The sequence below is a fragment of the Chelmon rostratus genome, chromosome 21 (assembly GCF_017976325.1).
Source record: "Chelmon rostratus isolate fCheRos1 chromosome 21, fCheRos1.pri, whole genome shotgun sequence".
Taxonomy (NCBI): Eukaryota; Metazoa; Chordata; class Actinopteri; order Chaetodontiformes; family Chaetodontidae; genus Chelmon; species Chelmon rostratus.
The window spans coordinates 6,827,509-6,853,309 of record NC_055678.1 but is presented as its reverse complement, the minus strand read 5'-3'; the positions used below and the strand labels follow the sequence as shown (position 1 = coordinate 6,853,309).

The 25,801-nt window shown below is 42.7% G+C and overlaps 2 protein-coding genes across 2 annotated transcripts in view; both read left to right on the top strand.

Moving 5' to 3' along the window:
* The window catches only part of LOC121625204 (protein kinase C epsilon type-like), a 39,017-nt gene extending 20,006 nt beyond the window's left edge, over positions 1-19,011 (top strand). The window contains exons 2-15 of the mRNA XM_041963279.1: positions 605-668; positions 6,408-6,573; positions 6,680-6,714; positions 8,314-8,402; positions 8,693-8,822; positions 9,494-9,636; positions 10,408-10,510; positions 11,156-11,370; positions 12,709-12,882; positions 12,983-13,137; positions 13,416-13,554; positions 14,912-15,100; positions 16,552-16,698; positions 17,192-19,011. Coding sequence (XP_041819213.1) covers positions 605-668; positions 6,408-6,573; positions 6,680-6,714; positions 8,314-8,402; positions 8,693-8,822; positions 9,494-9,636; positions 10,408-10,510; positions 11,156-11,370; positions 12,709-12,882; positions 12,983-13,137; positions 13,416-13,554; positions 14,912-15,100; positions 16,552-16,698; positions 17,192-17,341 — 1,899 coding nt within the window. The 3' untranslated portion in view covers positions 17,342-19,011. The remainder of the gene's footprint in view (positions 1-604; positions 669-6,407; positions 6,574-6,679; positions 6,715-8,313; positions 8,403-8,692; positions 8,823-9,493; positions 9,637-10,407; positions 10,511-11,155; positions 11,371-12,708; positions 12,883-12,982; positions 13,138-13,415; positions 13,555-14,911; positions 15,101-16,551; positions 16,699-17,191) is intronic.
* A 441-nt stretch (positions 19,012-19,452) lies between these two features.
* LOC121625278 (endothelial PAS domain-containing protein 1-like) lies at positions 19,453-25,451 on the top strand. Its single transcript, XM_041963368.1, has 9 exons — positions 19,453-19,478; positions 20,838-21,004; positions 21,924-22,171; positions 22,276-22,360; positions 22,504-22,604; positions 22,751-22,914; positions 23,721-23,827; positions 23,908-24,076; positions 25,332-25,451. Exons 1-9 carry the CDS (start codon positions 19,453-19,455, stop codon positions 25,393-25,395), a joined length of 1,131 nt encoding a protein of 376 aa, XP_041819302.1. The 3' UTR covers positions 25,396-25,451.
* Positions 25,452-25,801: the final 350 nt, after the last annotated feature.

Genomic DNA, 25,801 nt, shown 5'->3' with positions numbered 1-25,801 from the left:
CATTTCAGCTCAAAAGATGAGGATGATAGTGATAGTGTCTGTGATCCCATTCACACCTGCTGCTAACGTGCAACGTGTATCTGTGTGCCTTACCTGAATAAGGCAAAGTATGATAATGCAGATATAACTGCAAAATGCACATCGCCGAACTCTTTCTCTAGAAAGCCAGAGCTAGACACATTTTTCTCCTCGGCAAAAGAAACTCAGTTGTGTTCATTCAGCCGCGTCACCTCCCTTGCAGGACATGTCATATTTGTTGAGAAGTCTGCCAGCTCCTCCTCCCTAATTTACACATTGAGATCAGATCACAGAATCGAGACAACAGAAAAGCTTATAAATAGCAAGTGTTTAAATGCAACGCCCTGTTATCAGAAATCTTCATCCAGATAACGTCTGAGACACAAAAAGAATGTTAATACCAGGGGTAAATGTGATAAAGATGGTGTTGTTACTGCTGATGATGATGGTATTGAAGATAATGACCTCCTCCATGTGCACTGGTGTGTTTGTTTGTGCTGGAGGAAAGCCCCCCTGCTGCACTTACTGTTCAGCTGTGTTATTTCTCACTGATTTACTCTCTGTTTCTCTTCCTTTGTCTCTGCAGATTGACTTGGAGCCGGAGGGGAAGGTCTACGTGGTCATTGATCTGTCCGGATCCTCTACTGAAGGTAAAACCACCACCCGTTGTACTACTGAAAAGCAAAGGAATCAGACATCAGAACACACAAGCATCCATTCAGGCCTGTAGTTGCGCGATGATACGGTGGTGTCTGGAAAGGTGGAACTATTTAAAGATAATAAGATGCAGGGTTTGTCCCTCTACCTGCATATCAGCTGCTAATATCATGAACTCCATCACAGTTTAATGTAACTTTATTTAAGTTTTCAGTTCACCACTGAGATCCTTTAACCTCCTGATACACAAATCAAGTTTAGCCACAGCTTCTGACAGAAGTTTGATGAGAAAAAGTGTCTCCCATTGCCTACAACGTTAAAGGAAAACTTCCGTTTTTTACAACCTGGACCTTATTTCTAGCATTAAATACGCCCATTTACTCACCCAGACAACTTTGGTGGCATTTGGAGTCGTTTTGAAGAAATTAGCCCCAGAGGAGCGGCGCGTATATCCGTATAATGCGAGTACTCGGGGCATCCATGCGCAGCCTCTATAAACGCATAATCTGTGACGAAACTCGTTCATATTCCAATATTTTGTTATGATATGCTGGTGCTATTCCCCTCTGAGCCGGCGGTCGGCTAGTTTAGCTGTAGTTTGGCACAGCTATGGTTCGTTATTGCATATTCGTAGCCGACCGCCGCAGAGTCAGCCGTTGTGGCTGGCTGCTCGCAGCGCGCGGCGCTCGAAAATGACGTCATTCGCGTCAGAAGTCGTTGTTCAGAGACGCTGGATGTTGATAACATGCCACCACGGGCTCAGAGCGGAATAGCACCAGCATATCATAACAAAATATTGTAATATGAACGAGGATTATGCGTTACATAGAGGCTACGCACGGGTGCCCCGAGTACTTGCATTATACGGATATACGCACCGCTCCTCTGGGGCTAATTTCTTCAAAACGCCTACAAATGCCACCAAAGTTGTCTGGGTGAGTAAATGGGCGTATTTAATGCTACAAATAAAGTCCAGGTTGTAAAAAACGAAAGTTATCCTTTAATGAAACATTAGTGTTCATCTGGAGTTCTGTTTCTGGCCACCTGACAGGAAATACTCCAGTATTCACTCCTCTTTTAGCTCCGACTTAGTTTCCTCCAGCTCCTGAATTTAATATCTGTTTCTCTAGCAGCTAAATGTGTCACTATGTTCACCAAGTTTGCCTGTCTGCAAATTGGTGATTGGTGATGGCTACTGAGAGCAGCGAGGGTGAGCCAAAACTTTAAAGTTGCAGGCCGTAAAACCAAAAGACATTAAAAACTCTGTGGATTTACCACTACAAGAAACTCCTTTCACATTGCTCACAGTAATTTGATGCATTGTTCATGTAGAAATAGCAATTACTGCAACTTTAACCAATTCCATGTTATTTTGCATAAATAACATGAATCTTAAACATAAGAGTAGCAGGAAGTGTGTTATTCAGCAGGGCTGCAGGACAAATGGGAGCATTGAATAAAAAAAATTAAATGCACTTTATTTGATCATTTTGAGCCTTACAATTGTGTATTACTATGATATTCCTTAGGATTTTTGTTACTTTACAATAAGCTTAAAGCGGCTGTAATTCATATTTACATGATAACGATGTATCATTAGAATTATTGCATGTTTCAGTTCATTGTTCAGCTGTCTGCTCTCGTAGCGTTGCAGGTTGTTGTGTCAAGCAGGAGGCAGCTGTTTGCACTGTACACTACCTGCAGAGCACCAAACAGCAGGCAGACACAGATAGCAGCTAAAGAACCAGATATTTTGCTCAGGAGGTGGTGGAGACCAAAAACAGGGCTAAAACAGAGTGATAATTAGACTTAGATTTGAAATGTGGCCAGAAAGACATCTTCAAATAACTGATAATTGTGCACCCTGTTGGCAGCTGTTAACTTAAAAGGTGATGATGCATCAGTGTTGTCAGTGCTGTGCAAGTTCGCACTTAACAAGAGCACACCCAACAAACATGCGCTTTGTGCCTGCTTTCATGCACACAACACTGAATGTTGTGTTCACAACTTGTTTCCACTGCCGCCAAGTGGCCAAAACATTAGTTATTTCAGGTTTAACACAACATATTGTGCATACATCCTTGGCCATTACTTCCAGTCTGCTGCATTGAAACCAGAGGCCAGAGAGTGAGATGAAAAGATTACTGTAAAAACAGCTTTAGGTCTTCCTGTTTTCCTAGAAAGTTACTGGACAGAACTGAACTCTCTCCTTCTCTCTCTTCTGTTTCCTTCCTCTATTTGTTTGTATTGATTAAACATGGAAACATCCAGAATCTCTCCCTCAATTACCCTTTCCGCACACATGCACTCACTCACATCCTGCCTGATAAGAGTGATTTTCACCTGCACCTGTGCATCTTCACACCTGGTTATAAATAGAAGCAGTTATCTGCCTTCCAGTGAAGGTGTGCACGTGTGTGTGTGTGTGTGTGTGTGTGTGCGGGTGCAGCAGAGAACCCCAGTAGTGTAACACAGAGGTTAGTTTCTCTGTGTAAAGATGGATGAAGCGAGCAGTAGAGAGTGAAGAGAGAGGGAGTAGATTCTTAAAATAGTAGGTGAGATTGAGCCACGGATTACACACACACACACACACACACACACACACACACACACACGCAGACTCAGGCGTCCGTGTCTTGCCCTCCTCATGGATGATTGGACACTCTGTTGTGACCTCACGACCCCCTCTCCTCCCACTCCTGAACTTCCTCCCAGAGTTCAGCTGGCTTGAGTGCTCGTCACGTTAATGTATGCTGATAAAAACAAATGGTGTGTGTGTGCTGATAGGAGGGATGGAGAGAACCAGAGGAAGAGGTGGTATTTTTAGCAGATTTATATTTTTTTTCCCCTGGTGCAATCTGTTCTCTGCAGCTTCGGAGGCTGGAAGGACTTCTTCTCCTTTTTTCCTCCTCTTTTCTCCTCTCCATCCTTTTCGCATCTGTTGTTCTCAGGAAGCAAATTTCAATAATCTGAACTAATCTGACCATCTGCAGTCTCTCCCTCTCTGTTTCTGGATTCTCAGCTCTCTCTTTCTTCATCCCTTTCTTTAAATATTGATTTATTATACTTCTTTTGAAATATTTTAAATCGTTGAGCACTTAAAAAGCGTATTGCTTCTTATTTTTTTCAATATAACTTCTTGCTCTAAGTGTCATACATCTAGCAATTCATTACATTGACATAAAAACAGAAAATGCAGAGTACGAAATTACATGTAAATCCAAAATAGAATAAAATGCAATTAAGAAGCGTAACAACATTTAAGAAAATTGAAAGGAAATAAGAGTAATAACTATCTAAAATCCAGTTAAAAGCTACAGTCTTACCCAACGTCTGTGGGGCTGCTTCATCTTCCACTTCAGCTTCTTTACTGTAAATGCTTCAGATTCAGCTCCTCAGTTCCTTTGAATGCGTCACCTTCACTTGTTGCTGCCTTTGATAAAATCTCAAAAGAATCCAAATTTGAAGACATTTCAAGTGTTTCAGATGCACCTTTTTAATGGAAGTGTATGCACATGTGACGTTAGCTGAGATCATTTTTGCCTTGTGCCACTTGAACTTCTTTCAGTGGTTCACCTTCAACTCCTCAAAGTGCTTCAACTTCAGTGATTTCTGCCATTTCTGATGTTTCAAGTGCAGTTTTTCAGTTAAAGTGTGCACCCTTCAATCTCCTCCACGTTTATCTACGTTCATATTCAACACCTTTCACCGCTTCAGTTGCTTTAAACGCTTCCTCTGCAGCGCTGATTGCTTTTGTAAAGATGTTGCAACTGCACATTTTTTAGTATAGCATTCACTTCAATCTCGGCTTTATTTTTATTCAGTATTGAAAGATTATTTGAAGTGTATCTACAATCTTACGAATAATTTGAGGAACCACTTCAGCTGCCGCTTCAAATCAGTTCAGCTGCGTCATTTTGTTCAAATGCTTCAACCATGGCTGCCATTTCAAAAGCTCCAAAGAGTCTCAATTTTAAATAGATTTTTATAGGATTTTACAGTAGTTATGAGTTGAGTATTAACAACCACAGAATTAAAGTTTGAAGACACTTCAAATGTCTCAGCTTTAATTTCTTTGAGAAAATGCCGCCTTTTGTGGTTTTATTTTGTGATTATTTTGCAATACAATCTTTGAGGAGCCACTTCAACCTGACGGTGCAACTTAATTTGCTTCAACATTATGTATAATTGAGCGTGGCACAAATACATTGACGACCTTGAGGAACCACTTCACCTCCTTTTAGCACAGATTAATTCGTGTGTTTTTTCCTTCAGAAAATGTCACAATGTCTAGTTCAATTTGTCTTAAACCCTGAAAGATTTTCCAACGCAAATCTGCCAGCAGTGAATTATAAATTCTGCAGTTCATTATTGGAGAAGCAGATGGATTACTGCCGCTGTTGTATTGTTACTCATTTTTATGTCATATTTGTTTATATCACCATCTGCAGTTCAGTTTTCCCTCCTCTTTGTCTTCGCTGTCTGCTGGTCTTCTACACGTCACATTTGAATCTTCTGTCTGTCCGTATGTGCGTGTCTGTTGGACGGCCATCTTCCGGTTGGTCATTTCGCAGAACCCGAGTGCGTCTGTCTCCACGGCGATCACTCTCAACTGTTGTTATGCCTCGTCGCCCCTCCTCGTCAGCATGCCTGTGTGTATGTGTCTGTCCTGGACAGATGGATGATGTATTATGTAAAACAAAGTGATCCCAATAATGGCCTGTTAAGCTGTCTCCACGCACACACACATGCACAGATACACAAAAACGCACACTTTCACTCACATACACTCCTACTCACACACACACACACCGAGTCCCTAGACAGCCTGTCTGTAATCGAACTCTGGAGAGGCTCAGCAGTAACCACATCTATAACGCACCCAGGAGAGGAATGGAGGGAGAGTGAAAGAAAGGCGAAGTAGGACAGGAGCGCAGAGAGAAGGAGTGTGTGTGGGAGTGAGAGTGGAGGTGGTTCTCTTGTCTTAAGGTTACCCTCGGAAAGCATTTATGTTTCCGGGGAGATGCGGAGAGGAAGGGAACGGCTGGTTGGATGGTGCTCGCTGAGGAGGAGTATTTTAATATGCTGTCCTTCGTTTTTAGTGCCCACACATGAAAGTATAAATAGCACACACCCGTACGTATGCATAGGCCTCTGGTAGGTGTGGGGTGTTTGCGAGAAAGAGGGAGGGCGGTGGGGGGGGGGGGAGATGAGAGGCCGCTGAATGATTAAACATCTCCAGCAACATGATGCAAATGATCCTTATTTGTACAGTCTCAGGAAGTAAAATCAGTGTGCATAAGAAAACGTCCACTGTGATGTGCGTGATAACTCATCTAAAGATGACTCAGAAACACACCAATATTCTGAAATTGCTCTTTGCAGATTTGTTTTTGTTGGTAAACTTCAAGCAAATCAATCAAAAATCAAGTGCCAGAAGCTGCACTTCCTTAACATGGCCACTTGAGGCTGTCTGCAAAAGCGAGTCAATCCCCATAGACCCCCATGTTTACAGCAGAAATAAACATGTTTACAGCCTGGTACAAAGAACAGTTTGGTCTAATTGTTCATGACAACTGCACAGGAGGTGAGTGTATAAAACTCACTTAAAGTTAGCCTTAAACTTACGGATAATTATGGGCATGGCCGCTTTGAGTGACAGCTAGCCGCCTCAGCTGCACCTTTTTGCCCAATTCTGAAATATGACAAACTTGTGTTTATTCACTCGACAGCCTCCGGGACCAACGAGAATGAGGAGCGAGTGTTTCGAGAGAGGATCGGTCCTCGCCGGCGACAGGGCGCCGTCCGAAGACGCGTGCATCAAGTCAACGGACACAAGTTCATGGCCACCTACCTGAGACAACCAACGTACTGCTCACATTGCAGAGATTTTATCTGGTAGGCGACACACACACCCACACACACACACAGATCTGGCTGACCTAGTATGTTTCATTAAACCAACCTGGCTGAAATGCTGACTCCTCTGTGTGTGATCTGATAGGGGCGTGCTGGGGAAGCAGGGATACCAGTGTCAGGGTGAGTACTCTGCTCTGTTGGATTCCAATTTCTCAAGTAACGCTGCACATCATGTATTATTGAAGAACAAGAACACAAGAGGGATTACGTGTTGCTGAATGACAGCTGTGATTTGGTTGTGGGCCACCATCACCGAGAGCCACACGTAGATGAGCTGTATTAAAAATGCTCATGAACATTGTGTGCACTTTCTCTGCATACGTTGCTTTTGTTCCAGTGTAAGCAAACACACTAAAGATTCAGCTGGAAGTGAAAGTGTTACTGACCTGTTGAGGTATTTTATTGTCATTTAGCCCATAAGGAAGGACAGTCATATTGGATGATTCTGCAGGACAGGATATACATCCAGTGTCAACGTTCAGTGCAGATGCAGGAAATAGTGTTGTTTTAGGTATGGGTGTAGTGGATGGGTGTCTCATTTATCCAGCTTTTTAGAGCTGACTTCCTGTCTCAGACTAAGACCACGTTCAAGACTCACGGTGTGTAAAAACACAGCCTGTGACGTGAACGTTGTAGTTCAGCTGTTTGCTGTTTAAAGATAAAATAGTTGTCGCCTTTGCAGAGTTGTAAAATCCTGTCTGTGAGTATTATAAACAGTATTTTGGCATCTGATAAGCCTCTAAATGTATTCATCTGTTACTCCAACTGGACCCAACTGGATCGTATTTCATATCCCAGCGGTACCTTAAACCACAGGCACCCACCAATGCAGCCCCCTGCACTGTTTTAACACAGGGCTGTTTTCCCTCTGAGTGCCCAAAATCAAATAACGTTGGTTTTAAATATTTCATCATGAGGAAGATATTTCCAAAACATTAATGAGCCAAGCCTGTTTTAGCTCCTTCTGTTTTGATTAATACAGCTGTCCACACAGGCTACAGTGATTGTGTGTGTTGTGTCTGAGCGCTGCCAAAGCACAGGTGACCCACACTCAATACTGCTCCTGAACGCATCCCGTGTAGATGCAGGCTGAGTACTGCTGCTGTGCCGCTAACATGCCGCTCATGCTACCCCTCCTGTGTGGACATTGTGTTTCCTTAACCACAATTGATCTACATGTAGTAGTAGTAGTAGTTGTAGTAGTAGTTGTCCTATTGTACAAATAATTAATTTGAAATTAATCCAGGTTTTGCAGAATCATCCAATATTAATGTTTTTTCTTGCGAGTGGCTTGCGCTATCTCTATAATGGTGTGACGTCAAAAAATATCCCCTCACTGGGACCATTCATCGGCTTTTGTAGATTTTAATTATGCTTTTAAGAAAGTTTAGAAAATTGCATTTGTACATTTTAATATCGACATTTAATGTGGGTCAGCTGCATCTGGCAGATACCTGACCCCTTTAATGAGGTCACTGTTGGCACGGATATTAAATCTGCGAATCAAATCGATGCATCGCTCAGTGCCACAGTGTTGCCTCTGAATCCCTGCAGAACAGATTGCCTTTTAGGATATTATCACTTTTATTCTGCCCGGCTGATCCAACCTGGGGATAATGCTGATATCACATTCACATGCTGTGTTTGATGCCCCTCCGCTAATCAGATTCTGAACAGACTGTTGTTAATTTTGTGAATGCCTGACGTTGATGCTTCCAGTGTGCACGTGTGTCGTCCACAAACGCTGCCATGAGCTCATCATCACCAAGTGTGCCGGGATGAAGAAGCAGGAGGACACACCTGAGGAGGTGCTCACACTCACATGCAAACATCCACAAAGTCCACATGGAGTGTGTTGGTTTTCAGCTCAGATGAATATGTCCTCTTTGGCATTAATTATCTGTATCATCACATGCACTGAATCATGTTTGAGGTGCCATTCAGGCCTTTTGTGAACCAATCTGTGTCACTTAAGGTAACATGTGTACACAGTGCGCTAACACTTGAGCCACATGCATTATTCCTGTGATAATGCGACAGTGACCTCTTTGTAACACCGTATGTGTTTGTGTGTGTGTGTGTGTGTCTCCCTCTGTAGGTGGGTTCACAGCGGTTCAGTGTTAACATGCCCCATAAGTTCAGTATCCACAACTACAAGGTTCCCACCTTCTGTGACCACTGTGGCTCCCTGCTGTGGGGCCTCATGAGGCAGGGCCTGCAGTGCAAAGGTGAGTTCAAGTGCAGTGGGGATTCACAACGTGAGCGCACATAGATGCGTTTCGGAGAGCTCATGTCTTACAACCTCATTGGAGCCCGAGCAATATGTGCATATATTTGAAGTCAAAGGCAGACAATAAATGTTATGTTTGTAAAACAGCACATGAAAAATGACTTTTTCATTACACATTTGTATCTTTGCCAAGTGGAATTTTCCATTGTGCTTGTTTTTTACTGAGCAGGATCAAAACAGGTTTACAGATGTAAAAGAAATTCGGTTAAATGTGATTCCTTTTTGTATCAGATCCAATATTTTTTATTTTAGCATTTTAATTTGATAATTGTAGGTCATTTGAAAATTTATTTTTGTTTTCTCATGCAGTTTCTTCCATATGTATGCTATGAATATCTGTCACTGTGTGTATGAACATTTTCCATAATTAATTAAGGATTTTGACAAACGGTTAATAATTTCATCAAGCAAATGTCAAATATTAGCTGAAATACAGTGAAGGTATGGTTTTACACTCTGCAGTCTACTCATATTGATCACACCTGTGACCTTCCAGCGCAGTTTGATGTCGTTAAGGAATAGATAACATTTAAAGAAGTCCAGTGTTTGAGCCAGACGTCCTTTCTGTGTTTGACCCGGAGCCGTTTTCTCGTTTTTGTTGTTACGCAGTGTGTAAGATGAATGTGCACAGACGGTGTGAGACCAATGTAGCTCCTAACTGTGGCGTGGACGCCCGAGGAATCGCGAAGGTCCTGTCTGACCTGGGAGTCACGCCCGATAAGATCTCCAACACGGCACAGCGCAGGAGGAAGGTAACGGCTCTCACCGCGGTCCCCATTTGAAACAGGAACGCAGGAAACACAGGGCGAATTATTGTTGAGTCGTGTCACTCTGCTGTTTACTGTTGTTTTGCTCGCTGCTGATGGAGCACAATTATTCATTTTCACCGGCGTCTGTGGCTGTTGATTGAGAGACCCCCATGGCGGCAGAAATGACGTTTGATTGGTCGCCATGTTTCGTGTCGCATTAAACGCAAATTCTTTATGACATTTTTATTTTTTTAAAGGAAAGTTTGACATTTTGGGAAATCCTCTTTGAGTTAAATGAGACCACCTTCACATCTGCATGGTAAATATGAAGCTACAGCCAGCAGCTGGTTAGCTTAGCTTTGCACAAAGGCTTGAAACAGGAGGGAACACCTAGCCTGTCTCTCTCCAAAGGTAGCAAAATTCAACTAAAAGTGGCTTTAAAACTGATTGATTAGCATGTTAAATGTTGCTTGATTTATTAGTACTTAAACCAGAGTGTAAAAACAGAAGTAATTATGAGCTTTGTGTTGGATTTTGTTATGTTTGTAGAGAGCCAGGCTAGCTTTTCCACCCTGTTTCCAGTCTTTGTGCTAAGCTAAGCTAACCAGCAGCTGGCTGTAGCTTCATATTCTTCCTCTTTTTTGAGAAATTATTGAGACAATTCACTGGTTTAGGGTTTTGTTCTCGCCGTTTCTGTGGACGGGTGATGCACCGGAAAAATAAAGTCCGAGGACAGCTCAGCGGAACGGTCATGTTGTCTCTCCCTCTGTCCAGTTGACTCCAGGGCAGGACCCTCCCCAGTCTCCTCCTGAGCTCTCCCAGACTGAGGAGAACAGCTTCAGCCAGCCAGCTGTCCCCACCTCCCCCTCACAGCAGGGTAACACCGAGCACAACACACACACAAACACACAGCCATCAAAAAGCACAGATTTGACACAAACAGGCGGACATTTCAAAGCCCTTCGAGATGCGTTCTTAGCAGCATGTGGTGTTAACGTGTTAATTTTACCAGTGAGTGGTAGTATTTCCATTTCAGGAATAATATTATTGCGCCTTTTAAAAAACAAGTAGTTAAATCTGTTATTGTTGCTGTGGATTTTACTTGAATTATCTAAGAATTCTCCCCCTCCGCCCACCACCGCCATTTGGCTGTCACAGTTAGTCATCGTCCTCTCACACTTTCGAAGCTGAGGAATAAAAGTTAACTTTCTCCTCATGGACGGATTCCCATTTTTGTTTTATGGAGTCGACGATAACAGCGCCGGCCGCCGCCGCCGCCGCCGTTTAATCTCCGTGCTCAGGGATACTGTAACTGAGTCATCCCAGGCTCCAGCAGAGGATGCGATCATCATATTTGAAAGTTTACTGAAAAGTGATCAGGAAGAAAAAATGAGCAACATTTCTAAAAACAATCTGAGCTCTTTTTTTGCATAACGAGCCGAACGCTGACGGGGAAAATAAAAAAAAGACGATCGGCCTGTTTTCACTGATGCCTGATCTGCTTTTCCGTTGACGCCCACAGACTTGGCAGGGTTAGATCGCCTGCAGGACGCGCTGTCGCTCGACCAGCAGGGACCCCAGCACTCCTCGTCCTCCTCCTCCTCCTCCTCCTCCTCCACCACCTCCTCTTCCTCCTCGTCCTCCTCCTCGGCGGGCAGGGAGAACGGGCAGATCCAGAGGAGGACCCTCAAGGACTTCAACTTCATCAAGGTTCTCGGCAAAGGCAGCTTCGGGAAGGTGCGATGACAGAGGAGGCGTTTGAGGGGGATGTCTGTTTGTTTACAGCTCATTGTTTTCATTACTGAAACACGTTATCACCAGGATCTTCATATTTATAGCCGCTGAATTATCAGGAGATGTCAGAGAATATCAGGGCCCAGAATAGACCAGTTCACATGTGCGTGACGTTGTTCGGAGGCTGCTGTTTCCACACATTACATTTCACTTTTCACTACTCACCACAAACAGGAAAACAGACTTTCTCCCACTTTAAAACTTTAGTTTTATCTTTGGAAACCAGGGTGTGTGCAGGTTCTTAAAAAGTCTTCAAAGTTTATAATTATCGGTCCTTAAAAGTCATGAAACAGTCTTAAATTTTAATTTGTGATTTCTTAATTGCCACAAACATTTGATCTAATTTAATTCATCCAAGTGAGTTAACTTTTCTGATGTTGCAGATCTCTAATAAACCTAAAACTGTCTTTTTTGCTTTATATTTGCGTGCACCTGTTGGTTAAGTGTACATCAGCCTACAGTAACTCACTGTAATAACCTCTAAAAGCTCTCTCTGCATGCGGCCACACAGGTACTACTTACCATTCTACTGACCTGCAGTGCTTGAATGAAGATGATTTGTCCAAAATTCAATCTTAAATTTGATTAAAAATGATCTTGAAAAGTTTTCACAAAAGTTTCTGGTGCCTGCGAAACAAACAAAAAACAATAAAAAAGCTGCACTAGTCAATATGTTTACCTTAACAGCTAATCAGATGCTGCTTGTTTTGTGGTCACGAGCTGACAGAAAACTACTGATTTGGTTCACTCTTGCTGCGCACGTTAGTGTTGTTTTCCAGCTGTTTTCCACCAAAAAAGCTCACGTAAACTAACAAAGTTACCGACAGGCTTGTGAACATTCAGCGGCTGACAAGCAGCTGTGGTGGCTGAAGACCAAAACAGAGCTAAAAGGAGTGTAAATATTGAAGGTGCATTCACAAAATGGCTAAAAACACGACAAATGAATGCCAATGTTCTCTGTGTGCGCTGGATCTACGTGTGTTGTCCTAACAGCTTGTTGTCCTTTAAAAATGAGTTACTGCTGCTTTGAAGTGCGTCTACTTTCGACCATCATATAAATTTTTTTTTCACAAAAAAAGTCTGTCAACACTTATTGTCTTGGTAAAACAACAAGCACACAATTTACTCATTCCTATACAATAATTAACTCATTAAACGTGTATTTCAGAATGTGCAACTTTTTGCCTTTTCAGTGTATGAATTCATTCTTAACCTGAGCTGGAAGTGCCTTAACGGTTCCAACATCTCCTGCTTTCTTTCCTCTCCTCGTCCCTCGCCCAGGTGATGCTGGCGGAGCTGAAGGGGTCGGAGGAGGTTTATGCCGTCAAAGTTTTGAAGAAGGACGTGATCCTGCAGGACGACGACGTGGACTGCACCATGACCGAGAAGCGCATCCTGGCCCTCGCCCGCCGACACCCCTACCTCACCCAGCTGTACTGCTGCTTCCAGACACGGGTAGGACCACCAGACAGCACGTGCACATGCAGATTTGATGATTCATCGCTGCTGCCTCTGTATCATACCGCTCTCTCTCTCTCTCTCTCTCTCTCTGCAGGACCGTTTGTTTTTTGTAATGGAATATGTGAACGGGGGAGACCTGATGTTCCAGATTCAGCGATCCAGGAAGTTTGATGAGCCTCGCTCTCGTTTCTACGCCGCCGAAGTCACCTCAGCCCTCATGTTCTTGCACCGTAACGGGGTCATCTACAGGTAAACGCCCACTTATTTCTTAAGATTTTCAGCCAAGGATATTCTTCATAATACTCACAGTCTGTCTTGTTTTGGAGATGAAGTCCAGAGATTTTGATTGTTTATTTGAAGAACTCAAACATACCAGACGGTGTATGACAACATGCTGCGCATTTTTAATTGCATTACGTGATGATTCTCAAGTTTTTTAGTACATTTCATGCTCACTTGTCCCAGCGAGACCAACTGTTATGGAGAGCAGATGGTGCTGATTCTCTCTGTCTGTCCTCGTCTCTCAGGGACCTGAAGCTGGACAACATCCTGTTGGACGCAGAGGGACACTGTAAGCTGGCAGACTTCGGCATGTGCAAAGAGGGCATCATGAACGGAGTGACCACCACCACCTTCTGTGGCACGCCTGACTACATCGCCCCTGAGGTGAGCTTAGCTGCGGTCTGTCCTCCTTTCTACTGTACGAAAGAGCAGTTTTATGTTTCTGGCAGGACTGCAACGATTTGATTTCATATCAATTAGTTGATTTATCATTTGGTCCACAAGATAAGTCAGAGAATAGACAAAATACTCAACCCTGTTTCCACATATTCAGCTGTCTAAAACCAAAACATATTCAGTTTAATATCATAGACGACAAAGAAAACCAGCAAATATTCCTTTTTGAAACTGGAATCAGAGGATTTTCTTGCATGTTTGCTTGAAAAGTGACAAATGCTTCATCAGTTATTTAAATATTTGCTAATTAGTTAATTGTGTCAACTCCAGTTACTGATAAACTCACATAAATATGGTTGTTTTATATCTTTTTTTCAAAAACACTTATTGCATAATCAGCTGATCTCCATCATTTTAATCGTTACATTCGCTTCCGTTCACCTGCATTGAAACAGCTGGATGACGCTAACAGAAATGTCATATTTCAATCATTATTCCCACAATTTGAGGTTTGACTGGTGCTGTTTTAGTGATGTCATCTGGTTGCACCCCCTTCTTCTGCTGCGGCTTCGTGGACCTGATGGAGAGTTAGCGCCACCAGCTGTTCATCACCAGGCGCTTAACTTAACTCTAATAGTCACATAAATGGGGCTGGATGGAAACGTTTGTTCTTTGTTTTCTGTAAATGTGGTTGAGGGTTGGTTCCACTTATGTGAGACCATATTTTTATTATTTATAGAAGCATAAAATTAATATAAACAGACAAATCAGTCATCACAACTACTTGTATAGCAATTAATCATCAACTAGTTTCAGCTTGATGACATTTCTCTAAAACCTTTCAGAGACATGATTCATGTTTTCCTCAGCTTTGTTCCTATTTTCTTTCGTTCCTCGTTTTTCCCTGTCTGTCTTTTCCTTTGTTTCATTTTTCCTTCTACATTTTTTTTTGTTCTTTGTCAAAATATATGAAAAAACTAAATCTCTTAAGCTGGAGATATGAAAATTTTTACCCGCCTGTGAAAATAGCTATTTTTACTCTTACTTTTGATATTTTATCACATTTTACTGCCACCTTTTCTTCACTATTATTAAGTATTTAGTGAATTATTAAACTGCAGCTCTTTTTCTTGAATAATTTCGTTCCTCTGCCAGCTGTAAAAGATGTTTCATTTGGCCCCTAAAGGAACATGTGAATTTTGTTTGGCGCTCTCTTTACCCACCACCTAAAGTTACGAACATTTAACTTTATTCAGATAATAAGGATGCACCTGCGGACCTGTGTCACAGGTGGAGGTCGGTGTTACTGTCCTCCATGTTTGAACCGTGTTTTGCCTGTGTTCAGATCCTGCAGGAGCTGGAGTACGGAGCCTCTGTGGACTGGTGGGCCCTGGGGGTGCTGATGTATGAGATGATGGCCGGACAGCCTCCGTTCGAAGCCGACAATGAGGACGACTTGTTCGAGTCGATTCTCCACGACGACGTCCTCTACCCCGTGTGGCTCAGCAAAGAAGCCGTTTCCATCCTGAGAGCGGTACGTGGCGTCTCCGCACCGCCTCCTCCAACGCTTTCTTTATTGGATTATTAGAGTTTTGAAGAGCGATTCAGTTCTCTCCAAGAGTGCGCCTCATCCTCTTTCTCCTGCTGGTGCTGGAAGGCGTACATGGCAAAATGAAGAATGGTTTAATTTTAGCATAATTTAATTCAGTAGATTTTGTTCCATTTAGAGAATGTACTGTGTGCTTTACTTTTTGCTTTTTACCATCTACATTTGAGACTTTTTATTACAAAATCAGCATAAACTAAATCTTCCTGAGATAAAACCTTTCCAGTAACCTTTCATGTGATGCTCAGAGGTTAAAATGGCCCAATGAGTGAGTCGGTTTGGTTTTTTGGACTTGAGCTCCAGTTAAGTGTTGTCATCAGAGCTGTTTTACTTCAGTGTTTTTCATTTGTTTTTTCAGTTATTTTAGTCTTTGCTTTCAGTTCAGTTTAGTTTCCAGAGTGGATTTGCTCATTTAGTTTTTAATTGTTTAATAATGTTTAGTTTTCGTTGAGATTTTTTTAGCTTCATTATTAGTTTTGGAAGTAAACAGTGGCCTTTTTCTAAAGTCTAGTTTTATTTCTATTTCAGTGAACTAAATGTTTTTTTCACAGCCAGCTTTAGTTTTTTGTTTCTAGCTTTAGTTGTCTATAATAATCTTGGTAAGCATTACGTTGGTGTCAAAGAGCTAAGCATCCAAAACTCTTAAAAATTAAATAACTTTGACAACATTCAACGCTCTTCTGAAGGTTTTTCCAGAATAATTGAACACTTTTCTAAAGATCTGGATGAAAAAATAATCCACCAGAGAGTATTTTTAAGCCTTTTCTCACTTTTCTCTTTTTGTACAACACAAGAAACCGATTCCAGCAAAGTTTTTTCAAATCACCGTGCTGCATAATGAATGTGCTGCCCGTGACTTCTCTGACCTGCGGTCTTGTTGCCACACTGTTCATGTTCCTATCCTCAGGGCTGCACATGAACAGCTGCAGAGCGCTCGACGCGGATGTGTTACGATTCACTTTGTTGTGATAATGACAAGAATAAAATAAGTCAGTCAGAAGGGTCAAAGTAATAACAATGCGATCATAAAAGCACAGTGGTATGCGAAGTGCTCTTACAATACTGTGCGGGCCACAGAACAAAAGAGACCAAGCTTTCAGTGACAGTAAATAACACCAGCGCTCTGCTGACCTGTTTCATCACTCTGCCACTACGCCTCTTTGTTTGTACCAGCCACAGAGCCATTAATGCCTCTGCGCTATTATTAGCACTCAAATGCTTTCTGCTCGACCCCTCGCTCTGCTTCTGTCCTCGTCGGTTTATGGACAAAACTGTTAACCGCTAACCGCAGCGAGGCGTCTTAAAGGGGCTTTCAGACTGTATGGTTAAAATCAAGTGTGTGTGTGTGTGTGTGTGTGTGTGTGTGTGTGTGTGTGTAGTTCATGACCAAGAACCCGGCCAAGCGTCTGGGCTGCGTGGTGAACCAGGGCTGTGAGGAGGCCATCAAGACCCATGCTTTCTTCAGAGAGATCGACTGGGTCCTGCTGGAGCAGAGAAAAGTCAAACCACCCTTTAAACCCCGGATTGTAAGAAACACACACACACACACACACTGCATGCATTAGTACACACATATGTAAAAATGTGACAAAAATGAGAATATTAACTTGATTTCCCTCCACTTATCGATGTTTTTTTAAAGATGCATGTTTAGATTTTATTCTCCACACATGTCAGAGTTGCGTCCTGCAGCTTGAACACTTTGCTCTGCAGTTTACAGGAAAACAAGGTCATTTTGTGGCGAGAGTAGCTCAGAAATCCCTTACAGTGATGGAAAATAGAGGGAAAATGTATGATTAAATTCTTCTATGTAGTTATTCTTTTTTCCTGAGACTGCCCATCCACATATTGGGAACCACTTATTAGAACATGTCATGCACAAATGTGTTCTCGCTGAAGAAGCAGTAAGTCTCATTGGTCAGAAGGTGTCGCTCTAATATCACTTTGACTCCTCTGACATCCTTCCCGTCTGTGTGTGTGTGCGTGTGTGTGTGTGTGTGCACGCTCGTGCCTCTGCAGAAGACCAAACGAGATGTGAATAACTTTGACCAAGACTTCACCAAGGAGGACCCAGTGTTGACGCCCACGGACGAGGCCATCATCCGACAGATCAACCAGGAGGAGTTCAAAGACTTCTCCTACTGCGCCCCCGAAGAGACGCAGACCTAACACACACACACACACACACACACACACACACTGATCCAATAACACTAAACCTGACATGCACGTACGCACACACTGCTGACCATAAATCCCTTTACAACACACACGCGCACACACGCACACACACGGTCACTCCTTTACTTTGAAGCTATTGGTTGTTGTTACTTTTGGAATATTCTTTACTTGCATTGTGTTGTTCTTGTTGCCTGGGTTTATTATGAATATAAATATGAATATGACTATGACTATGAATATGAATATACACACCTGCACACTCTCTCACTCACACATTCACACGTGCACACTTTTAATGCAGACTTGCACCCAAACACACAATCCCAAGTTCTACTCACACACCCACGAGCTCCCTGCACATGCTCAGACAACCAAACACACACACTTACACACACTTACACTGCTTCTCTCCCCAGCACACATGTGGACTGTACAGTAGGTGCTGGGCGCAGAGGCCTGTATATAGCCTGTGTTGAGTGGCTGTATCGTGTTGGTATTGTCTGCTAGTAAAGGAGAGTTGTGGCGCATGGACAAGCACCCTACCTGTGTTATTACTGTCCTTATTGTGGACCGGTTAGGGCCAAATACCCTTTGTGCAATACCCTGACTATCTATATATTTTACAGTTTTGTTTGTTCATGTGTTATTTTTGTCTTTTTTCTCCTCAAAACGTTTTTGGTTTTTTTTTTTCGGTATGATTGAAATTTTGCTCTCATCTTCCGGCACACTCGCCCCACGTCCTCCTGTCTTGTGTGTGCAAAGTGAATGTCGAGCTTACAAGTTACAGGCTATTGAACTAATTATGCGGAGCACAGTGTTAAAGGCGGCCTGTGTAGCAGTTAAAAGCCCGATTTCCAGCTACTTCACCCATCTGCTCGCCTCAGAGTCCGTGTCTGTCCTGCCGGCGCAAACGTGCTGGCCCGTGGGCGTCACTTTGTCATGAATGTACATTTTCATATGTGTGTGAATGCGTTACATTTTTTTTTCCCTGTTCCCTGTCAGTGTGTGACTTTTTGTCTTCAGCATTTCTGTTTCTATAGTTACCATCAGTGTTTTCAGCCCCCCCCCTTTTCCTTCCCCTCTCCTCCAAACCACCAATTCCCCTTTCCCTCCTCCAGCAGCCGTCTCACTCAGCCAAAACCACTTGCTTCTCTGACTTTTGCTTTTTTCAAGAATGGCTTTTCTTTTCTTATTGCTCTCTCTCTTTTTTTATTCTAATAATTATTATTATTGTAAAGTGTATCTGGAGGAAACCATTGTGTATATTACTATAACTATACTATCATAGGTCTGTTACAGCCAGGTGAAAAGAAATGTGGAAAACCAGCAGCTGAATTACCTCTTATTTCAAACACACACACACACAGACAAAACACCACATACAGACTCTCTCCTTTACCTCCTCCCTCTTTCTTACAGACACACACACACACACATGCACACACAGAGAAGGACTGTTGTCGCGTGTACTGTACAGTGATCTGAAGGCGAGCTGGTTGCTCTGTGTGCAGTAGAGTCGGTGTGTAGTGAAGCTTTGTGCACCCAGGGGTAGGGCTGTTCCTGGTCACACTATCTTACTCTGTGCCAAAATGTAGTGCAACAGCCGGGCTAGTCCTGTCTGGTCTGATTCCAATAAAACACTGAGCTGTCTACATCACTCCCAGACTCCCGTGTGTCGTCCTTCCGTCCTCGGTTTTCGTCGAGCCTCGCCTGCTGCTGTTCAGAGGCAGATTTGTTTTCATGGTAGGATGCATTAAAGTTTTCTGTGAGAGGAGAAGAGAGAGTGGGGTGGAGGGAGGGAGGAAGGGGAGGGGAGGGTGATGCTTTTCCTGGCCAGCTGACCTATCATCGCGCTCAGTTTTGTGGAGGCCTGTAGGTGATGCACATGCTGAGGGGGGAAGACACGCTCGCTGGAGGCTGTTCAGCCACTTGCCTTGTGACATTTGGCGCCACTAATTGCCCCTCTGATTAACTAGACTACCTGCGATGGTGCGAACTGTAGCGAGGACATTCCCTGCTGTGCTGTGATCTCCTGCTGCCACCATCTCTCTCATCTCACTGTTCACCATGACACCGGATAGAGACGCCTGTGGGACACGATGACAGCCGACAAGGAGAAGAGAAGGTAAAGCTGCATGTTGTTCTGTGCGCAAACTTTTTGCAAAGCGTCTTCACGTCGATGTCTTTGAAAATATAGACAAGCTCTACAACGATTTTGGCTTTAATTGAGTTGTTTCTATGGTGCTGAGGTGATGAGCCCAGAGATGTGTGGCCATGCTGGGCATCTAGATAACCACAATGCACTTGCTGTCCTTCCCCATGGAAGAAGTGATGTTTTAAAAAAAAAAACAAAAGAATAACACCTCAATGGAAAAGCCCTGCAATCACGATTGTGAGTAAAAAGTATTAGCATTTAGTCATATCAAAGCTGAAACTAATTATGCTCAAATTGGTGGTTTCCTTTTCTCGCCAGTGTAGTCTTAGTTTAAGTATCGCATACTTCCCTAAATGTTGAGAAATTCTGTATGACCTGTCAGAAAGTGTCAAAAAGTCACCGTGAGGTCGGGCTGAAACCCACTTCACCCAGTTCCTGCAAAGTTTTTTTGCAGCAGCAGCAGCAGCAACAGCACTGATGTTTTCTCAGCTTTTGGTTGTGCTGAAGGTAGAATCTGAATCTGCAGAGTTACAGCTGTAGTGAGCGAAATGTACAGAAAAATAAACAGTTTACAGTGGAAGCACCTCAGAGGGTCCTTCAGTAAATGTCTGCAAAACTCATTATTGAATTAATCTGAACATCTGCACCAAACAAACAATCACAACAGTGTCTAAGTATGTTTAGTACTTTATGTTGTACCCAGTAATTACAACAAAAGTTAAAATTTGCACTGTCTGTGGAAATGTTCTGTGAGTAAAATACATGGAGTATCGCATGTAGATGTGTGTAGCCGCTCTCATGAACTTGATATCTCAGGAGCACCTGGAGGGAATTTCTTCAAATTTGGCACCAACGTTCACTTAGAGTCAAAGATAAACTGATTAGATTTTGGTGGTCAAAACTCTAGAATTCATTCGCTAATTATGACAAAATTTCACACAAAAGTTCAAAGTTCAGCTTCAGTGTGACATCAAAAACAATTTTCAGCACCACAACTCAGGAGCAGAAGGCAGACTGTGACCACATTTCACATTTGGTCAGATGCTGAATTGGTGACTCTAATCTTGGACGTCCACCTTGAAACTGTGCTGATTGTTTCGATCTTCTGTGCTGCCAGGTTCAAGATGTGTGTGAAACATCCACGTTTCACAGTTCGTAGCTAATTTGCAGCAACATCCATATTTGAAGCATTGTAGTCCACTACAAGCTCATTGTTTCCGCTGATATTGAGCTTCAGGTGATTGTCGTTGCAGACTGCTTGGTGGTGGAATGCAGCTGTGAAGTGGTAGTTTCTAGTTTCTAGTGTTTCCTGACCTCTGTCCTCTGCAGGGCGATCAGCCGCGAGGCAGCCAGAAGGAGACGACGGGTGGAGTCCGACGTGTTTGGAGATTTATGTCGTCTCCTGCCGCTCCAACCCTCTGTCCAAGCTCACCTAGACAAGCCCTCAGTCATTCGCCTCACCCTCAGCTACATGCGCACGCACACACTGCTCAAAGGTACTAGCGGTCATCACGCACACATCACATCTGCAGAGGGAAACATCGCCATCACCAACAGCGTTACTGGCCAATAGACGGGCTTCAAAACCAGTAAATGGACAAAAATGATATTCATATGTTTGTGCAGATGGCATTCATTGATATCTGTAGATATTTTACATATGTTGCTGTGTATTTTTGCAGGATTGTGTAAAGAAAGAAAGGCAGCAAATAACACTTGATAAGTTTCACAGCTGAGGGCATGTGGCTGTTAAATATATTAATATTGATATTCTTTGCCACAGACCACATTTAATGAACGTTAGAAGCAAAAATATTTCCATTTAGAATATAAGTATGTACATAATGACAACAAATAAAACACGAGCCACAACCAGATCTCATTTTACTTTAAATAATGCTAACAGAAATTAAGTGAGTTAATATCCTTGAACAAAATAACACGTCTGCCTGCTCAATTGATACCAAATCAATACCTTAATAAGATTAATTAAGTCTGCTGATGGTTTGTTTCCAGAGCTGTACAAAAAATACAGCTCTGAAGGACTTTGTGTTACAGTTTCCAAAATACACTATGTTTCAAATGAACCTTTGAACCTACATGTACAGAGATAATTATTGGGTAAATTCTAATTATTGTGAAGTATAAGTTACTTTTCTGCTGGACAGAAAACTGCAGAAAAAAGCATGTTTCGAGTGTGAATGTGACACAGGAGTAGTCTGAGACAGGTGTGAGACACACACACACACACAATGTGTGGTTTAGTTAACGATCACAAATACACCACATCCTTTGATCAAAGTTCCCCATGAACACTGACCTCACTGAACACATTGAAGAGAATAGAGTCGCTTCCCATGAAAGAAACCAGATTTCGCAACAAGTAAAATCTCTTCCTTTCTTTCACTGTTTCAGGGAAGACTGGGACAAAAAGAGAGGCCAGCCACGCAGTAAAACACGGACAAGTGACGGGAGGTGGAGAGGAGCGGCCAGAGTGTGACGGAGGATGTGACGAGGAGGAGAAAGAAACGGAGGATGTCGAGGCCTCGGAGGAGACCAACATGTACCTGAGGATCCTGGAGGGATTCTTGATGGTTCTGTCCACTGAGGGAGACATGATCTTCCTGTCTGACAACGTCAGCAAGTACATGGGTTTGACACAGGTACACACACATGCAGGCACACACACAAACACACACACACACACAATGTAATGATACATTTAGGATTTGGGATTTGAAGATGAATGCTTTGTATTTTCCGACAGACTGAGCTGATGGGACACAATATTTTTGAGTTCACTCACCCTTGTGACCATGAAGAAATCAGAAATAATCTACGTCTAACACCAGGTGTGTACTGTAAATGTGTGTGTGTGTGTGTGAACGTCAAGCATCAATGCTCACTGTATATCATGTGCCTGTTTGCCTTTTTGTTTATCATACAGGTTTGAACGGGTTTATCAGTGTAGCTTCTTAAATTGCTTGTTTTTTAGAGGAAGTTTGGTGTGGCGCAAAGAGGGACTTTGTCATGAGGATAAAAGGTGCTCTGACACACAGAGGAAGAAGCGCCAACCTCAAGTCTGCAACGTGGAAGGTTAGTGAGAAAGAATACCGCTCGAAACAAACATCACACTTTTTTTTTTTGCAACTCTTCCTGAAAGTTCAACACATCATGAAGCAGCGAAAAAAGCTCCTGATAATATGTCGCTGCTACGTTCCAACCCCACTCCGTGGTTTCAGGTTCTCCACTGTCAGGGCCGAGCGAAGATGTGTGTCACCCCGTCTTCAGCTTCCTGCCTGCTGCTCACCTGCCAGCCTCTGCCCCTCTCACACACACTCCTCAGCACACACACCTTCACCAGCCAGCACAGCATGGACATGAGGTTCACGTACTGTGACCAGAGGTGATTCACACACATGCTTGACAGCACACACACACACGCATGTGGAAACAGAAAAGTGATGCAAGAACCCAAGTTACAGAATAAAAAGCAGCATTTGAACTCACTCAGCAGCATTTTAGCAAAGTTCAAACTGTACATGTCGTGATTTCATTCTGCAATGTTGCACGTTATGAAATTATTAAGAAAAAGGAAGGAAGATTATTAAAGCCCTGTTATTCTGCAACTGTGCTGCACTGATACCGATACTACCTGCTGGTTCAGCGAATGAGTAAAAAACAGCACAGCAAACGCAAACCATTAGCAGCTGTCTGAAGTAAGTTTATTTTTTATCGCTGAAACCTCACTGACCCATTACAAAAATTCAGGCCGTGCAGCCAAACATCATTCAAACCCACAGAGCTTTATTTAATATTCAAGCGAAGATCTCAGAGTTTCCAGAGTTAGCGATGCCGGGTTGAATTCTGGGCAAAATGTGCATGAAACGATGCACAAGATGTTTGGAATATTTCCCTGAGATACAAACATGGAGTTTTGAGGTTGAATATTTCTCTCAGTGTAAAAATCACATTTGCTTAAGAACAAGCTGATACAGTGAGAGAGTAAAATTAAATGATTTTAACTTCCTACAAGCTACTTAATTCTGGAAATAAAAGAGAAAGCCGGATATTAAGGGGTAAATTTAGCCTGACAACAATGAACAAGTCATTTAAAACTTCTTTTTTACCTTTATCCCTTCGCCTTTTTTAATTTTAGACCCTACAGCTGTATAATATTTGTTTCTGCTTTGTGCGTTGGTGTTTTTGCAGAGTGACTCTGCTGTTAGGTTACAGTCCGGAGGAGCTGCTGGGCCGCTCAATCTACGATCTCTGTCACACGCTGGACACAAACTGCTTGACCAAAAATCATCTGAACTGTAAGCAGTGACACACACACACACACACACATTACACACTGAATATGTAATTTCCGCCCTCCCTCTCTTTCTCGCCGCAGTATGTTTTAAGAGTCAGTCAGTCAGCGGTCAGTACAGGATGCTGGTGAGAGGTGGAGGTTACGTCTGGGTGGAGAGCCATAGCGCTGTCATCCCCAGCGTCCGACCCTCCAAGTCCAGGCCCGGCGCCCACCAGCCGCTCTGCATCCTCTGTGTTACCTACGTCCTCAGGTGTGTGTGTGTGTGTGTGCGTGTGTGTGTGTGTGTGTGTCACTTGATTTAAATCTATTTGATTCTACCTTGATGAAGCTTATTTTTAGCCTTAGTTGCTGTGTCGGCCCAACAATTTAGTTCAAATAGAAACGTCTCACTGTTTGATGGATTTCGTGCAGACGTTCATGTTCACAGCAGAATGAATCCAACTGACTTCGATGATCCTCTGCTTTCAACTCTAGCGCCAACATGAGGTTGTGATTTTCAGTGAAATTTCTCATCAACAATTGGCTGGATTGACATTAAATGCAGTACAGAATTTAATGTCCCCGTTAAGATGAATTAGAGATAATTGGACCAATTATCTTCTCAAGTTCAACGTAGCAACAGATTTTAAATTTAATCTGTCCGACTCTTTGGTTTATTACCAACAACAGTCGCTTCCATCAGCCCCACTGTACTTTGGAATTAGAGCTAATGAGCAAATGTTAGCATGCTAACATGCTAACCTAACATGGTCAACATTTTGCGCTTTGAGCATGTTAGCATGCTGATGTTAGCATTTAGCTCGATGCACTGCGGTGCTTTAGCACAACCTCTCAGAGCTGTTTAAAGTTGCACAGATTTGAGAGTCAGTTGCCTTAATGGAAAAAAACTGCTACGTTTGTTATGTCCTTTTGCAAGACTTGTGAAACCATGACGACGAAAGTCTCCAAAGTTAACAAAGTCATTTTAACCCAAACCATGATCTCAGCCTAAACCCGACCGAGTCATTTCTGTGCCGAGAGCTAACCGAACAGGAACCGTAGCGCTGTCATGTGATAAAACTGGCTTATTGTTCATCAGTGAGTTGTAACGGCTCATAGCGACTTTTTGCTGTTATTGATTACCAATCAATCATTTTCATGCCACATCGAGATCAAAGGCATTCAACGCTTTAGTAAACGGCAGCATATGGAACTAATAACTTTACATTACTTTACATTAATCTGTTGCTTATTTTTTTCTATCAATCTATTAAAATGCCATGAAATTGTGAACAGAGAATAGCAGCAGCTGGTCGCATTTGAAAAAGCTTGAACAATTTTGCTCAATACATTGACTTATAAGATTAAATGATTTTCAAAATGCAATTAGTTATGTGTTGAGTGACTAGTTGTTGCTGTTTGGGGGCTTTATAGTAAATCCCATAGATGGAGCCTGTTGTAGCATCATAATTCCGAGTATTACTGTTTGTGAAGGGTTTAATGCTGCATGCGTGTGTGTCTCACAGTGGAGTGGAGCAGCCGTCCCTGCAGCTCTCTCTAGACCAGACTGTCCACAGATACTCGAGGTGAAACTGGAGTCCGAAGAACAAAAAAAACAACAATCTTCTCTACCTCCGCTGTGAATTACCATCAGCTGTGTTAATTAATCTCACTTTTACCAAATATAAAACTTTCTCATTCAAAACGACTTGCTGTGATCTTTCCGAGGATATCCACTTGCACTATTTGATGCATAGTATTTGGACATGGCTTCAAATATCTGAACACTCAGAACTGTAAACTACCACCAGACAAATAAACCAAACCCTTGGGAAAATATTGTTTATTTAAGATGTTTTAAGTTGTCAGGTTTTGGTGGTTCAGGCAGGTCGTTTGTTTTTTTGATCGCTTGACTTCGCAGTTTTCCCACACTGTTTTGCATAATCGTTTCGCTAGCTCAACTTCTGCCTGACATGTGTCTCCTATAAGAAAGTGG